This window comes from Zonotrichia albicollis, chromosome 25, assembly GCF_047830755.1.
Source record: "Zonotrichia albicollis isolate bZonAlb1 chromosome 25, bZonAlb1.hap1, whole genome shotgun sequence".
NCBI classification, from domain to species: Eukaryota; Metazoa; Chordata; class Aves; order Passeriformes; family Passerellidae; genus Zonotrichia; species Zonotrichia albicollis.
The window spans coordinates 7919144-7936701 of NC_133843.1; the positions used below are offsets into that span (position 1 = coordinate 7919144).

The 17558-nt window shown below is 50.2% G+C and overlaps 1 protein-coding gene across 1 annotated transcript in view; it reads right to left on the minus strand.

The window, feature by feature from the left end:
* LOC102067810 (zinc finger and BTB domain-containing protein 40) overlaps window positions 1-17558 on the minus strand; it is a 52581-nt gene that overhangs the window by 10508 nt on the left and 24515 nt on the right. The window contains 2 exon segments of the mRNA XM_074558359.1: window positions 5842-5908; window positions 15630-15737. Coding sequence (XP_074414460.1) covers window positions 5842-5908; window positions 15630-15737 — 175 coding nt within the window.

Genomic DNA, 17558 nt, shown 5'->3' on the forward strand with positions numbered 1-17558 from the left:
TGGATTTACCCAGAGAAGTGCAGGCAGCAGCACCACAGCAGCGGTGGGACACAAGTGGGTGGGTTTTGCAGCTCAGTTTTGTGACCAGCAGTGAGTCAGCAGGCTGCTCTGAGCAGCATGATGGACTTATTACCAAGGGCATGTAGTGATAGGACAAAAGGGAGTAGCTTTAAACTGACACAGAAAATTTATATTATTATGAAGAAATTCTTCCCTGGGAGGCTGGTGATGCCCTGGCACAGGTTGCCAGAGCAGCTGTGGCTGCCCCATGCCTGGAAGTGTCCAAGGCCAGGCTGGACAGGGCTTAGAACAACATGGGAGAGTGGAAGGTGAACACAGGGGATAGAATGGGATAAGCTTCAAGGTCTTTCCAACCCAAATCTCTTTGAGATTCTGTGATTGCTAAAAGAAAGAAACTCGAGCTAACTCCTGATGTGGTTCCTGGTAGAAATAACAGTGGCTGAAGCATTTACAGCTTGGATGAGCATGGGGTTTTGAAGTGAACACTAGTGGACTGCTCACCTTGGTACCAGGAGAGTTTTGTCCACTCCCATTGAGGACAGTCCAGAGTGGGAATGTCCTGCATCCAGGACCAGACACCATCCTAGAGCTGGAAAAGTCCTGGAGACAACAGTGTGGAGAGAACCAGAAAGGGCAGATCTGGAAGGTGGTGAACAGAAGGCAGAAGGGCAAAGTTAGCACAGTTCTGTGAATGCTGGGACATGCCTGCAGGCAGCAAGAACCACTGTGTCCCTGGCACAGATGGAGCATGTGGCTTGGAGCTGCAGCAACTGTGCGGGTGGGAGGAGGGATGGCGCTGCCAGGGAGAAGAGGAACAGGCATTAGGCACTACTGAGTAACACCAGCTTCCTCAAAGAAAGGAAACCTCTGGAAGTACTGCATCAGGATGGCAAACAGCCATAGCCAGCACAGAGGCTGAACACAGAGAGAAGTGCTGATGTTTCTGCCTGCCCAGCTAGGATGTTCACAGTGATGCACTGCTCAGGTGTGTGGTGTGATAACAAGCCTGAGGCCCCAGCATTGCAACAGGGCTGCTATCCACCTGGATGTCTGAATACTCATGGAACCTGCATGGTCAGATGAACATCACCAGGACAAGAGGGACAGAGGGATGGGGGACAGAGGGACAGGACAGAGGGATCTATTGCTTGATACTTCCAGAACTGAGTCCAAATCACATTAAGACAGAGCTGGTAGGACCTGTGGGAAGTGGAATAGGTGAGAAACTGCCTCTTTGTTTCATCATAAAAGGAGGAACAGTCATAAGAGTGCTCTCACAGGGTTGTTGCAGTGGGTACAGAGCTGTCAAATGGTCACCTGAACCGCAGGAAACCTCCCTGTGGCTCAGGCTGAGGTACCGCACACCCTGGACAAGTGGCATAACTTTGAGTCAGACATTCCTTCCTCAAGAACCTGATGAGACAAACTGTCCACCTTGAGCTGTCCTACTCCAACCTGTCTTGGCACGAGGATTGCACTGAAGCCCACACTTTTTGGGTTTGCTCCATATCTTCTCTAGCTGAAGAACAGAAGCAGCACTCTTGAGTTCACGATTTGCTTAGACTGGAGAGGGACATTTTCAGGTGCATTGTAGTGACAGGACAAGAGGAAATGGCCTTAAGGTGAATGAGGGTAGATTTAGAATGGAAATTAGGAAGGGCTTCTTCCCTGTGAGGGTGGGCAGGCCCTGGCACAGGTTGCCCTGAGAAGCTGTGGCTGCCCTTGGATCCCTGGCAGTGCCCAAGGCCAGGCTGGATGGGGATTGGAGCCACCTGGGATAATGGGAGGCGTCCCTGCCATGGCAGGTGGTGGAACTGCCACTGTGGAACTGGGTGGGCTTTTAAGTCTTGTCCAATCCAAAACATTGTAAGCTTCTATCATAGTTCTCTGTTCCAGTTAGAGAAAAACAGTTAAAGCCAGGGATTCAATCCTCAGGGGGAAAATTGCAGAGATATGTCAAAAATTTGCAAATCACAGAGTAAATGGAGGTTGGACAGAAGCTCTGAAAATCACCTACTTCACCACAACACCTTGCTCAAATCATTGCTGTACCTTTTTCTCCCAACTTCACCAAGCCCTCAGAGATGGCACGCTGGTGGTGCTGGTCACATCTCAGTGTGTAACAGCAGAAAGGCACAGCAGGACACACAGCTGGCATCCTTCTATGGGTGACATCAACATCAACAGTGCCCATCAGCTTTCACTTCTGTTTTCCTCTTTTTGAGGTAATGATTTAACTGTTGGAGCTTCCTGGAACTGGCCCCCTAGATAAGGGGGGTCTGGAGCAAGTCCTGCCAACCAATCCCCAAATTAATTCCAACCTGGACAACACCAAAGGCTTTGCAGCAGTGTAACAGGGTTTGGCCCTCCAACAGTGATAGCCAAAATATTTACTTAAAATATGAGGGGATACAGTGCTCCAAAGGGATTTCTTTCCCTCTCAGGCTGCTGCAGAAGTGTTCATGTGGGTGGCAGAGGATTTTCACCTTTAGTGCATGAGTCCAGTCACCTCTGAAGAGGGGACCCTGAGTGAGCTGGACCAACATGGCAAATCCCATTTCCTCATCGATTTTCTTGAAGGATGCTTTGGAGGTAGCTGGGTGTATCTATTTGTGTGAACAAGGGATATTAGAGACTCATGCCGTGAGATTATAACCAACACCAAATGTTGTTCTCTCCTAAACCCCTCTTTTAAGGCGTTAACAACTTTAAAAAAAACCCCAGCTTTTTGTGCTGGAGATGTCTCAAGCTTCATCACAGATAAAAGGGTTTTTTTGGGAAATCTGAGCCAAAATCTCTGTGGCTGTGTTCTGCATTATCTGAGCTTGCATTAAAAAAAAAAAAAAAAAAAAAGTGAGGGGGGGAAGCACACCCTGTTATTACTGTTTTTTGTCATAATCCTCTTCTTCCATCATCCTGCCCAGCAACAGCCGCCTGGGTCTGCCCCTGCCCCTCCTCTGAGATAAGGCTTGTGCGTACACCTTCCTGCTCCCCCCTTTCCCACTGAAGCCATCCAGTGCCCTGATCCACCTGTGCATGCCCTCCTAGACCATCCCTTGGACAGGCAGCTGGGCAACTCTGGACGCCCCATCACCTCCCTGCTGCCTCCAGGGCAGAGTGGCCACGCTGAGTGCCCGTTCTCAGTGCCAACAGGACCATCAGCAATGCCAGGACAAGGCAGGGAGCAAAGAGGTTCAGCAGACGGGGGAATCATGTGGGGCCATGATTCCACAGGGTTGTGAGGGGAAATCTCATCCAGCCTGTCCAGGACATGCAGGAAAGAGCATGGAGGAAGACTCAGCAGGAAAGCTCACTGAAGTCAGGGAGTGACATGGCACAGTGAGCAGGGCCAGAAAAGGGCATTTTCTTAAATAGAGCAACCCCTCAATGAGCAGAGACCTGCCCCAAACACACAAGACCAGAGGGTGGAGATAGCTCCCCTCAGAGCAGGGAGGAAGATGAGGGCTGCACCAGCCCTCATCACTGCCCCAAATTAAACAGCTTGTTCAGGATCCTCAGAGCTCCAGCAGTGTGGTTTCATCCAGGGCACTACCATCAGTGCTGGGGCTCAGTGGGGCACAGGGCCAAGCCAGCAGAGGTGCTCTGAGGATCAGAGATCACTGGAGATGCCAATGTCTGAACCCTCAGAGCCCAGCCAGTGTCCCCAAGGGATGAGAAGATCCTACAACTCCTGCTGAAGCCTATCACCAGCTTAGGGCTCCATTCATTCCCCTCACCTGCAGCCATTGATTCCAGCTGCTTTTGGATTCTTTTTGCTTCCCATCATAGCAGATATCAGTTTCCATATTTAAACCAACACCAGTTAGTCCCCACTCAAAATACAGCCAGGGGAATCCCTCCAGCCCAGGGGAAGGGATTGTTCCCAACAGGAGACCTCCCTCTGCAAGCACCTGGCCTGAGCACAACCCCAGGAATGAGCTTGTGACACAGAAAAAGGAAATTGTGTTCGATCACTCTGGCAAGATGAGCTGCCTGCTCCCTGAGGGGAAGCGGAGTGCAGGATCCCTGCTGGTGTTGCAGGGTTTTGGAAAGGGCAGAGGAGCCAGGCAGGCTCAGGGACAGGAACACAGCAACAGCAGTGTGTGGGGCTGTCCCAGGTTGTGTCCCACATCCCTGTGTGGGCTGTGGCTGACACATGGAGAAGTGCAGAGACCTGAGCACCCTGTCACTTCCCAGAGCTGCTCCAAATGCTCAAAATAATCTCTGGAGCATCTGCAATTCTTTGCTAAGTGCTGAATCATCTTCCTGCAATGTTTGCATTAGGAATGCAGGAGTGGTAGAGCCCTTTGCAGACAGCCAGGGAGGCGGGGACAGGTACTGGCACCCAGCAAAGAGAGTATCAGCAGGACTGCGCTCTCTGTGCTACCTGCTCTGCTGGTCCTCCTAAGTGCCAACACTTGGCAAACAGCTGGGCACATCCCAGAGGGGCACAGGCTGAGTCTTGACGCATGGCAAGCCTGAGGGTTTAGTTTCATCACCATTAAATGAGTCACTGTCAACCCCCAAAGCAAGTCCACTCTGTCCTCATCCTCCACTAGAGCTGCACGGAGTCCCAATCTCACTCGTGCAAAGCTCCTGGAACCCCAAATCCAACCCCTACCATGGATTCCCATCAGCTCTTGGCCTGCTGTACCACCAATGATGTGAACCAGCTCATCAGGGGGAACAGCAATGCCTTGCCTTTAAAACAGAAAAACCCTCAGAGCCACAGAGAAATGGATGAGTAAAAGGGGTGTATTTATTTAGACTCTGACAGAAACTTTGATAAGAATCCTACACTGGGGGATTTGAAATCTTTGAGCATATCCTGGTTACACACAAGGACACAAGAACTCATGTGTATTTAATAGATCTACTGAGATGTGGCAGATAGCAAAGGATTATCTGGGTTAGTCTGTGTGAGAGGCTGGAGGGAGCTGGGGAGGGCATTCACTGTTCACAGAGACCAGTCATGGGGCAAGGGGAACGCAGGAGTTCACACTCACCATGGGGATCATCTGGCTTGCTCCTGAGTGCCACCAAACTCACCATCATCTATAATCCTGCTGGAGAAAGCCCCATGTCTACCAGACAGCTCAACAATAACAGCTTTACATGCTCAGAGACAAAAGAAACAACTTCAGGTCTGAAGTGCAATGTTACTAAACCAAGGTGATGTTAGCACAGCATTAAGGATCAACAGATGGGGCAGCTCCACTCTAAGCAATGTCTCACTGGACCCTCTGAGGTGGAAAAAATGAAAAGAACACAAGTTGGATAAAGGGAACAACCCCCTCACTTGTAATTGCCAAGGTTTTTTTACCAGACATCCAATCCATCTTCTACCCAGCACAGAGCCCTCCTTGTGACTCCTGCAGAAGGCCAGAATGGGAACTATTTACCTGCAGCTGTAGGCTGTCCAGGTGTGCCTCTACACGTCTCTACAGAGAGCACAGCATGGGCAGACACATGTTGAGAGGTGCCACCTCTGCAGCATGAGCTTTGTGCAGAAGGTCTTGGTGATGCCAGACCAGGGGAATGTGGGTGGAGGGCTGGGGTGAATGGCTGGGGGCCTAGTCCAGGTGAAGGACAGCAAAGTGGAGGGAGACAAGGGTGGCTGGCAAGGGCTGGAGTTTAACTTTTCCCTTTCAAAGTGGTGACCAGAAGGCCAAGGCCATCAAGTAGGTGACTTATGGCCTTGGCCTCCTTGGGCAGAGAGAGACAGCTTCACATCATACCTGTCAGCAGGCCTAGCACAGCTGGAGGGGCACAGATTATCTCCCCAGGCAGCTTGAAACCAGAGGCAGGGCTCCTACTTACCTTATTTCAGCCAGGAGGAGAAGGGCAAACTCCATCTCCAGCAGGAAGCCTCCAGTGGATGGAAAACCTATGAGCGGCGACAATTTTGCACAGTCCCAAGCTAGATCCACTCTATCCAGACAGACCCATTTGTTGGCAGCTCCTTTGTGCTGCTAGCGAGGATGTGCACACCAGACCCATCCTGGCCAACCTTCCCCATCAGCAGGAGGCTCTGGGGCCAGCAGGAAAGAGGCACAGAGAAGAGCTTTCCATATGCTACAGGCCTCTAAGCATCCCAACAAACTTGACCCTGAGCTCCCTGGGAGCAAGACACAGACTGACTACTCCCATTAGAGGTGGAAAGGTCACTGTCTGGACTGCCTGCAATGCTGGGCATCTCCAGGGTGTCCAAGACAAAGGAAATAAGGCCAATCTAAGCATTTGTGCTCTGCACAGATCAACCCTGACTAGTGTTGATGCTCTTCAGCACTTGCCAGAGAGATAGCAGTGAGCACCAGCACAGGGGCAAAGGCTGCCACCAGTTCACTCCCCAGACATGCCAAGCAGCTTGAGCTCCTTCACTCTTGTACTCTTTGGCAGATTTCCCACCTCTTGACTCGTGCTGGTAGTCATTTCCTGCACAGTCTCCAGTTTGTCATTTACATGTCAAGTGCATGCATGTCACATGGGTGAGCAGCTGTAGACAATGACACGTCATGGCAGCAAGGCTCAGAGCAGGGGCAGCAGAGAATGCCTTGTGACGTGCCAAAAGCAGCTCCTAAAGCCCACAAACATCACTCAGGACTCTGCATGCCTCTAGTTCTGACCAGCAGCCCTCAGGATGAGGTTACATGTCTGACCAGCTCCCTCCTGTCCCCATGCAGCCAGCATTGCTTCTTCCCAGGCACATGGTCTGACATTTAGCAGAGCTGAGGTGCTCAACTGTGCCCATGTGCTGGGCAATTCAGATCCTACTGCTCCTTACTGCTCCTTCAGCCTCTGTCCCAGCAAGGGCTTTCTGTTTCCTTGCAGGTCACAGAAACCAGTGCTGTGGCCCAGTCCATGGGTGTCTCCCATTGTAGATGAGAGCTCTGTGCCACGACTTACAGAGCAGAGCATTCATGTGTCTGCTATTACATGGTCTAAGAACTACACTTTATCAAATTTGCTTCACATGATTAGAAGTCTGGGTAGAAATCCTACCTTGAGTGATCATAAACAGTGCAGGGAAAGAAAAGCAAGAGCTTCTGCTCCCAATAAAAGGAATTATTGTGTTAACACAGGAAATCAGCACTTGTGGTGACTTACTGAAGGGGGCCCCATGCAGCTGACAGTACTGGGGGTTCAGGCACACAAATTGGAGAGGCAGCTGAACACCCACCAGCCAGCCTGCTCATCCCCAGGACAGAAGGTCACCGAGCCCATCTCCTGGGGACATGCTTCAGATCTCACTGTCTGCAGCAAACCACCAGAATTTGGGAAAGCGCCTCTGGCTGCTGAAGCAGCTCATGTCTGTGTTGTGAAAGGGCACTCAGGTTTGCTGAGCTGGATGGAGGCCACTGGAGACATCACTTCCCTTTTCCAGTGCTCAAATTAACTGGGGACGTGCTGGCAATCTGCCAGATCAATAACAGAATTTGCCAAGACATCAGCATCAGCTGGGGCTGCCGGGGCTTGTCCAAATCACAAGGAGGGTTTTCAGACCACTGGAATCCATTCTTCTCCTGCTCTCCCTCAGAAGAGGCTTCAAGAAACATCCAAACTGCCTCTGTGCTCCCACCACTGCCATCCCTCACTTCTGAGCAAGCAGCAGACCTTTGCACCTGATTACAAGACAGGTTGGATTTCAAAATAATAAAGCCTTAACCCCAAAACAAAGCCTAGAGCACCAAATTTGCATATACTGTGTTAAAATAGCACCTGGGGGCTGTGAAATGACACTTTACGGGGGAAATGTCAAGTGAGAGTTGCTCAGGGCCACTAGTGCACCCCACACAAAGGATCCCACAGCAACAGGACAGACACCCGGTCACAAATGGGAGTTGTGTAGAAAACAGACATTTACTAATGGCCACAGGCTTAATCCTGCACCCTAAATGCAAGGAAATTGTGCTGGTTTTGGCTGGGGTGGAGTTAACTCATAGTGGCTGATGTGGGGCTGTGTTTTGAATTTGTGCTGAACACAAGGCTGATAATATAGAGGTGCTTTTGTTATTGTTGAGTGGGGTTTACACAGGGCCAGGGCCTTTTCTGCTTTTCCTAAGGCCATGCTGGGGAAGAAGTTGGGGATGCAGGGGAGGTTGGGAGGAGGCACAGCCAGGACAGGTGACTCAAACTGACCAAAGAGGTATTTCAGACCACATGACATCATGCTCAGTATATAAAGCTGGAGGGAAGAAGGAGGCAGGAGGGGACATTTGGAGTTGCGGCGCTTGTCTTCCCAAGTTGCTGTTCCATGGGATGGGGCCTTGCTCTCCTGGAGGTGTTGAATACCTGCCTGCCCATGGGAAGCAGGGAATTAATTCTGTTTTTCTTTGCTTGTGTGTGTAGCTTTTGGCTTCCCTGTTGAGCTGTCTTTATCTCAACCCACAAACTCTCCAGCTTTTGCCCTTCAAATTCTCTCTCCGATACCACTGGTGGGGGAGTGAGCGAGTGGCTGCAAGGGGTTTGGCTGCTGGCTGGGGTTAAACCAGGACAGAGATGCATAAATCATAGAATCATAGGATGGTTTAGGTTGGAAAGGACCTTAAAGCTCATCCAGTCCCACCCCCTGCCTTGGGCAGCGACACCTTCCACTGCCCCAGGGTGCTCCAATCCCCATCCAGCCTGGCCTTGGGCACTGGCAAGGATCCAGGGGCACCACAGCTGCTCTGAGCACCCTGTGCCAGGGCCTGCCCACCCTCACAGGGAACAAGTCCTTCCTAATTTCCATTCTAAATCTACCTTCTTTCAGCTTGAAGTCATTCCCCTTTGTCCTGTCACTCCACCATTACCTGATCTCACATCCTCCATGAGATGTCACTTCCCAGTTTGTTACAGGCACTCTGCTATTTCCCCAAATGCATCTGGCAGCTGCAACAGGACACAGTGAAGGGCAGGATGGTCTCATGATCTAGCCTGACCTTAAGAAAGATTCTCTGCTTCCTTGGAGGATGGCACCAAGGTCAAGAGGGGCACAGGACCCCCCCAAAACTCAACAGGTCACCCAGCACCCAGGACAAAACTTGAAAAAAGTCATGTTTTCAAAAATGAAGGATTTTTCCTTCCAGAGAATTGCTTCACATGAAACTCCACAGCCACATCTCTCCTTCTCCATATTTTATTTTTACAGAGGGAAAAAAAAATCATAGTGTAACAAGAAATCACCAGCAATCAGTATCTCCAGTGTGGTACACACCAGACCAGGGAAATTCATCTCCCTCCCAGGTAAAACATAGGTGGTGCTAACACTGCAATTTGCTCTGCTGTGCATATCTCATCCATCAAGAAGGAACTGGAGTGGGGGGATGTGAGTTATTATCTCCCCATAATAATATGGGAGATCCTCAATGGACTCTGTAAAGCTGCAGAGCTCTTGCTGGGTGTGTGCTGCTGTCAGGACTCTGCTGAGGATACATCCACACAGGATCCTGCTGGGCAGGAAGGCAGGAGAGATGGCCCCAAACAGGACAGGTGAGCCTGAACCACTCCTGATGTAACACCTACATTGTCCTCTCTTGGCTGTGATAACACTCCAGCAACAAGGCCCAAAGGGCACAGCCAACAGGCCCCATGCTCATGTTCTGCCCTGTCTGAGCTGCCTCTGCCCTAGGACAGGACTAGAAATAAAACAACTTCTCCTCAAACCCTGCTGAACCTTTTTCCTCCCTCTACAGTTTTCCAGGAACAAAGAGAGATCAGATTCACTGTAGTGCTCCCTGAAGATATTCACTGTAGTGCTCCCTGCTCACACATAAAGGCCAGGATACCTGTAAAGCACTGTTTAACCCATTTCCCATGCCAGAGCACTCCCACAGCTTGTGCACGCTTTCCACAACTCCCAGCCCCCACAAAGTCAGAAAATGGGGAACAGCTTCCAACTTCACCAGCCTGTGGGACAAAATCCACTGCTTTCCTCCCAACACATCTGTTCTGAAACCACCAAGACATAGTTGCTTGTTGTGTCATTATCCCCGTTGCTCATCCAAAGTGCTCTGCACAGTGCCCAGGCAGGCAAGAGATGGGCTCCAGCAGTTCACCCTCTGGCCCCTCTCCTCCTGGCCAAGGGGCATCCCAGGTTTTTCACCTCTTCACCTCAGTAACAGGTGCATTTCACTCTCTCCAGAGGTGGCCAAGGCCCAGTTTCAGACTCTTTAAGCAGTGATATATTCAGGGTTTCGAGGTGACCTGTCAAGGGCTTGGAGTTTTCCTTCAGCCTGGCAGTAGCTCAAGATTTCTGCACAGGTGGCAGCCCAGGAGCTGGGGAAGGCCTGGGAAGGCTCAGAGGAGCTTCCACAAAGGTGCACCTGGGCACTAGCACCAATCCTCAAGGCCTTGAGCACCATCTCCTGGTCATTCATGGATTTAGTGGCAACTTAACCTCATTGCTTCCTCCATGTCACCATCCCCACAAAGCTTGGGGGGACCATACATGGGAGCCCTACAAGACGTGCAACACTTCAGCAGGGTTACTTATAAGCTTGCTGCCACACACACAAAATGCCATGAGCTCCCCCAGCCCCTCTCCTGAGAGCTCTGCTGTTCTCTTCTTCCTTCAAGTTTTAACAGGAACAAACTCTCACACTGGCACAGCCACATTGGTGCGCTCCTGTGCCACCATCTCTGCCTGGTGGCCCTCAGCAGCCGGTGCAAGATGCTTCTGGAAAGCTCCAATGTGTCCCCCTCTGGTGCTGCTGTGGCTCTGGGCAGCAGGATACAACAGGCACTGCTCACAGTGTGCTCCCAGGCTCCAGGATCCAGCAGGATCACCCCTCTGGGTGTAAATATCTCAGTGGCAGGCTCAACCTTTTGGCATGAGGAAAAGGAAGATAAATGCTACCAGGCCCCTCGGAGCCACAGGAACCCTGCATCTAATTGCACTTCATAATGGATTCAGCAAGCCATTAATTATCAGATTATATTTTAGGAAGCTGCAGATAAAAAAGCTTTATGAAATTTAGTCTCAAAGGAACTGGTGTGCACAATGAAGCTGTTGCATTATGCCAGCACCAGAGAAGCAAACTTTACAGCAGGTACTGAATGAATTTTACAAGGCAGTGCCCCATGTGCCAGGGGAAGGTCCATGTGCAGTCACAGCAGCTATCCCACACTCCAACACCTTCATTAGTGCCATCCCACAAGGGACACTGGCACACAGGCACAGCTCCTTCCCTTTTTTCACAATGTCCCTGGTGAATTAGAGGCAGATCTCAGGGCTGTTTGCTCACAGAAAGGATGGATATGCCCAGACATGCCTGGGAGCCTCCTTCCTAATAGACCACAGCAAGAACATGGATGGGATTAGACCTGTGTGGCACAAGGTGCCATCCAAACAGTGCTGAAGTAATTTAGCTCAACTCCCAGGAAGTCTCTACTGGAGAATAGAGGCTCAAAGGTCAGCTCTTCAGCTCTGTGCTCTGTTTTCTCTAGAGAAGTTCTCCAGCTGCACAGCAATACAGGTGAGAGAAGAAGGAACAAAGCAGCCCTTACACCTCGCAGAAGATACCTGTGAGCACATCACTGATTCAGCCATAAAAATCTCCAACCTAAATTCTCAGGACAGTTTTTTTTTTGTTTCCCTTATCCATAAGCCCCAGCTTTGTCCTGTACCAGTCCTCTGCTCTCTCTTCACAGCAGTGAAGCATCACACTTGATTCCCATCTTTTCCTCTGCTGCCTTATTTCTCATGTGTTGGAGGAGACGAGTGTTCTACCAGCGGCTGACTGCAGGGACACTTCTCAGGCAGTAAATGTCTATGAACCTCCCCTGTCCGTGGTTATGCTGTGCTTGCTGCATGCCTGGGATTGTTTTCCCAAAGAAGCCCCAAATCTCCCAGGTGAAGCAGCACACTGAGCTCCTGAACAAGCCTAGTGGATACCAGATGCCAGGCACAGGCAACCTCCTGTGTCCCTCACTTGATTTCTTCACACATCAGAGTGACTGTTATCAAACAAATTCTCCACAGTCACCACCTCAGAGCCAGTTTGTCTCACTTGGGATTTGGGCAACGTCACAAGTTTGGCATCATCGAAAGAGTTTATGTGCTCTGCTGCTCCTTGCTCTGATGTCTGAGTCACCTGTGTGGAAGGAAGATGACCCAAGAGTCAGACATGTACAGCACCACTTTCCCCTGGACCCCTTTGCTGCTCACACCTTTCCCAGCCTCAGCTCAGGTAATAACATTTAGCTTCACACTACAGCCTCTGCAATTACAACAGGCATGAGACTAATAGGGAACATCAAACTACACACACCAATGATGCAAAAGAAGACAGGAGAGTAATTTAAATATTTCTCTCCACAAATTGCTATAATTTAGCTCCACAAGCAGTCGTAGACAGTAAACATTCTGTGATTATCCACTGGAGGAATGCCATCCCACAGAATCTTGCACACTGGACTCGCTCATCCAAGGAACTCTTCTTGACTGATGGATGAGATATTGAAGAGGATGAGGATGAGTTCAAACCTAGCACTGGGCCTCCAACAAAACAGCTGCAGTGTCACAGGGTATCATCAAGGTGTTAATAACCTGTGAGTAACCAGGCACTTCCACACACACTGCCAATCCTCCTCCTCAGCTCCTTAAAGTCATGACTGAGCAGCTTTCCCTCCAGCAAACCTGCTTCATGCCAGCACAGAAATCCCAGAGTACTGTGGGCTGGGGTTTGCATCATAGACCCCTCCAAGAATGGGAAACCATGGAACAGAAGGGGCAAGAGGGCCCACAGAGTGGATTTGGGAAGAATAAAAGCATAGGAGAGAAGGATGGGTGAACAATGTGACACAGAACGGTTCTTATATGCACAGTCTGGGCAGTGGTGGCTTGGAGGAGGTCACCTTGGGATGCTCAGTGCTGAGGTGCCCTCCAGCTTGCCCTGGGAGGGGAAGAGCTCACCCATGAAGGTGCTACCTTCTGTGTGAAGTGCTGGCTGGTGACGTGGCTCTGCAGGGCCCCAGGGAGCGGAAGGCCATGAAGCAGCACAAGCAGCACAACGGTTGGGAAGCTGTGGGAGAAGCACTGTCCGAGTCTGGCCTGGGACAACCAGAGCCAGCCTGAGAGCACAGGGAGCTGCAATGGGCAGGGCACACAGGGCTGAAACCCAGGAGGAACTGGGTTTCAGTGTCCCTCCTCCTGGCTGCACCACGGGCCGCCAGTTTGCAGCTGCTTGGGTTCATTGTGGCTCCCTGCAGCACCTGCATTAAGCTCAGCTGGTTTACCTGCAACTGTAGCTGACCCTGCTCACAGGAATCCCTTCTTCCTGTTCCCTTATACCATCCACCACTGTTCCTTGCTGGCCTAGCTTGCATCTCCTAATCCAGCTATTCCAAAATCATTACCCAACTCAGCAGTTCTCCACTTTCAGAGAGAGCTTTTTCTAGGTCTTCTTCCTCACTCTCTAGGCTGCTGTTGGCTGTCTCCTCCAATGTTTCCTGATTTATATTCTCTCCTGCTATCCCATACTCTGCTGTGGGGACCCACCATTTGTCGTAGCCTGGTCTGCCACTTCCCTCTGCCCTTACAGCTTGCAAACTTGCCAAAGCATGGAACTGGATGATTTTTGAAGCCCCTTCACACCCAAACCATTCTACAATTCTATGATTCAAAGGGTCCTTGACATGGTGTCCCCAAGCCCAGGTTTGTCGCTCATCTTTCTAGTGCTACACTCACTTTTTCTTCAGTCTCCCACTAGCTGTGTAGACAAACCCAGAGCTTGGGGTTCCATCCATCATCTCCTCATGCTGTTGTGTCCTCACCTACAATTAGCTCTCTTCTCTACTGTAACAATCAAATCCATAACTTTCCATGATTCCAGTAGGTCCAAAAGCTTAACATGTCCCAGCCTCACCCAGTGTTTTTCCATTTCATCCTTACTTTCTGTTTCTTCACACTTTTTCCTTACCATGTCCCTCTTCACCCTCCTGTTTACATTTCAGACATCACCAAGAGGAACCATCACTGTTCAACAGGTAACCTGAACAGCAGCAAAGGTGACAGACCTGAGTGACTGCATTTCACTGAACCTGCAGGAGAGCCAGCACGGGTAACAGCTCCATGCATGACTCAAATTCATGTTTTCACATCTGCAAACAAAGCCAAGAATACAAAAACATGCTCTCAGGGTCTTTTATAAGAGACCTTCTAGACCACAGCTCTCCAGTATTTCATCACCACCACACCTGCACACAGGCATGAGGAGCATCCTCAGAGGAGCAGCCAGGAGAAAGCAAGCTGCAAGATGCTGAGATGCTGAGATGAGATGCTGAGCAAGATGCAAGAGCCAGAAGAGACTACTACAGTTCACAAGAATCTACTGTGACTTTCAGGAAAACAGGATGTGCAGCCTTGTGCTATCAGAGTTATAACTGCATCAGTCTCCTCTCCCACATAACAAGTGATGGGACAAGAGGAAATAGTCACAACTAGCACCAGGGGAGAATTAGACTCTGTGCTCTTCCACATTTTCATAAATGACTTGGACACAGGACTGGAAGGAATATGAGGCAAGTTCACAGAGGATACGAAACTGGGAAGAGCTGTTGCCTCCCCCAAAGGCAGAGAGGCCCTGCAGAGAGACCTCAACAAAATAGAGAACTGAGCCATCACCAACCGTGTGAAGTTCAACAAGAGAAAGTGCCAGATTCTTTACTGGGGATGGGGCAGCCCTGGGTGTGTGGGTGGAGCAGGCAACAAGAGGCTGCAGAGCAGCTGCAGGAAGGGACCTGGGGTCCTGGTCAGTGGATCTGAGTCAGCAGTGCCCTGGCAGCCAGGAGGGCCACCCGTGTCCTGGGGGACATCAGGGAGAGCATGGCCAGCCAGGCAAGGGAGGGGATTGTCCTGCTGTGCTCTGCACTGGGGCAGCCTCACCTCGAGTGCTGGAGCAGATTTGGGCACCACTAAGTAAGAAAGATAACTATTAGAGTGTGTCCAAAGGAGTGCCATTGTGGAGGGCCTTGAGCAGAAGCTGTGTAAGGAGCTCCTGAGGGCACTTTGTTCAGCCTGGAGGAGACTGAGGTCTCAGACCTCATCACATCTACCACTTCCTCATGAATGGAAGAGGAGGGGCAGATACTGATCTCTTCTCTGTGGTGACCAGTGACAGGACTTGAGGGAGTGGCCTGAAGCTGTGCCAGGGGAGATTTAGGTTGGACCTGACTATCAGGAAATAGTCTTTTCACCCAGAAAGTAGTCGGGCACTGGAACAGGCTCCCCAAAGAAGTGGTTCCAGCACCAAACCTGGCAGTGATCAAAAAGAATTTGGAAAATACCCTTGGACACTCTTGGAGATGGTGCTGTGCAGGGCTAGGAAACTGGACTCAATGATCCTTGTGGGTCCCTTCCAACTCAGCATATTCTGTGATCAGGGAAAATTTCTTCATGAAAAGCATGGTCTGGCATTGGAACAAACTGCCCAGGGCAATGGTGGAGTCACCATCCCTGGAAGCATTCAAAAAAGTGTGGATGTGGCACCTGGGGACAGGGTTTGCTAGCGACCATGGCAGTGTTGGGTTAATGATTGGACTAGATCCTGGAGAGCTTTTTCAACCTAAATGATTCTGTGATTCTCTCTCTCCAAGCAGTCACTATATCACTTACAATGGGTTCTTACCTGTGTGCTCTGCCTTGATGTGCTTTTGGTGAGCAGCAGTGCTGGTGAAGGTTTTGTCACAGCAGCTGCACCGCAGGGAGGAGAACTCGGAGGAGCAGTGATTCTGACCTGCAAAGACATCAGAGTGGTGGGTCCTGTTGTGATAACATAGTCCTGACAACTGCTGCAACGACAAGGATCAAATCATGGTTACCACCCAAAGCTGTTGGCTTTAAACCGAAAGAAAGCAGGTTTAGATGGAATATTGGGAAGGAATTCTTCCCTGGGATGGTGGTGAGGCCCTGGCACAGGGTGCCCAGAGAACCTGTGACTGCCCCGCCCCTGGAAGTGTCCAATACCAGGCTGGATGGGGCTTGGAGCAACCTGGGCTAGTGGATAGTGTCCCTGTCCATGGCAGGGCGTGGAACAAGACGAGCTTTAAGGTCCTTTCCAACCCAACCCCTCTGACATTCTATGATTCTGTTGCAGGGACAGAATGACAGCCAGAAGCCATGTAGAAAGCAACAGAACAGGGGAGTTGAGCTCAGCAGGTACAAGACTGGCTTGTCCTCCCACTGGACAAGCACTAACACCTCACTCTGTTTCTCCATTGTCCCTGATAAGCTGAATACAGCTGAATCCCTGATCCTTGTCTTATTCACTGCAGATCTCTTTTGGTGTGAATTCTTGTTCCCTTGCAGCAATGTGGAGGTCTGCCACAACATTGTGAGTTGCCCCAGGAAGGGCAAAGAGATTTGGTTCCTCACACACATCCTGCTAAAGCAGCCAGGAACTAGAACAGCTTGGTTATTTTTGGAGACTTTCAAATTTGCCAGTAGCCCTACTTTTCCTTGATGAGCTATGTGGAAAACCAATTAGGGAAGAACTAATCAGAAAGTGGTTGTGCTCAGTGGGGCAGGAAAAATGAGCTGAGCTGTGTTTCTCACATATGGAGCACATGTTTCTCACACGTTTCTCTCACTAAGAGCTGAAGGGAAGAAGAGGACAAGATTTCAGACTATTACTTTACTATATTGTCCAAACTTGCATCTAAACACCCATGCTCCCAGCAACCCTATCTGAGGCATGAGCAAACTCTCTTCCAGATGTCACATGCCATGGGGAGCCTCTTCCTCTTCTTTTTCTTCTTGGCCATCCCCACCATCCTGTAGACCTCCAGATGATGCTTCTCCAGCTCATTCTTTGTCGACTTGACCTCGCCACACTCTTTATGCTGGATCTGCTTTTCTCTGGCAACCTGACAGCATTTCACGTGCACCTTCAGGTGGCAGTAGAAGTGAAAGACCCTATCGCAGGCTTTGCAACAGGCTTTGCAGACCAAACTCTTCTTGGAAGAAGCTTTGTCTTGGGATTCCTTTGCTTCTCTGGCACTGGCACCTCCTGCCTTGTCCTTATCTTTGTCCAGAACTTCAAATTGGGATTCACTGTTCACCTTCCACCTCCTGATCCCAGGTTTCTGCCCTCTTCCCTCAATCAAGAGACCTATGCAATTACTGTTTTGGTGGTGACCAGTAGGACTATCTGCCCCTCAGTCTCCCATCTCAGGAATGCTCCTACATAGTTTTCCCTGCTCAGATGCAGCAGACACACATCAGACATGCTGTCCCATCACAATGGTGACACACAGCTCTGCCCATCAGTGGTTCTGGCCATGCATGGTTAGAAACATAAAGACTGATCCTTGAATTTTTCCACCACACATGCAAGGGTCTGCATGAGATGCCAAGAACCAGGGCCAGATTCTCCTAAAAGCTTATTTCTCAAACTCTTGCTTCCAAGCATTTGCATCCTGCTCAGACACATGAAGTTACAGCCATGTTTGCAGACCTGAACCTCAGGTATGATACTATCAAAATCTGCCACTAAGAGTGGATATCCAGCCCTTAATTACAAGAAATCTCAAAAACACTTCACAAACACAACCCCTTT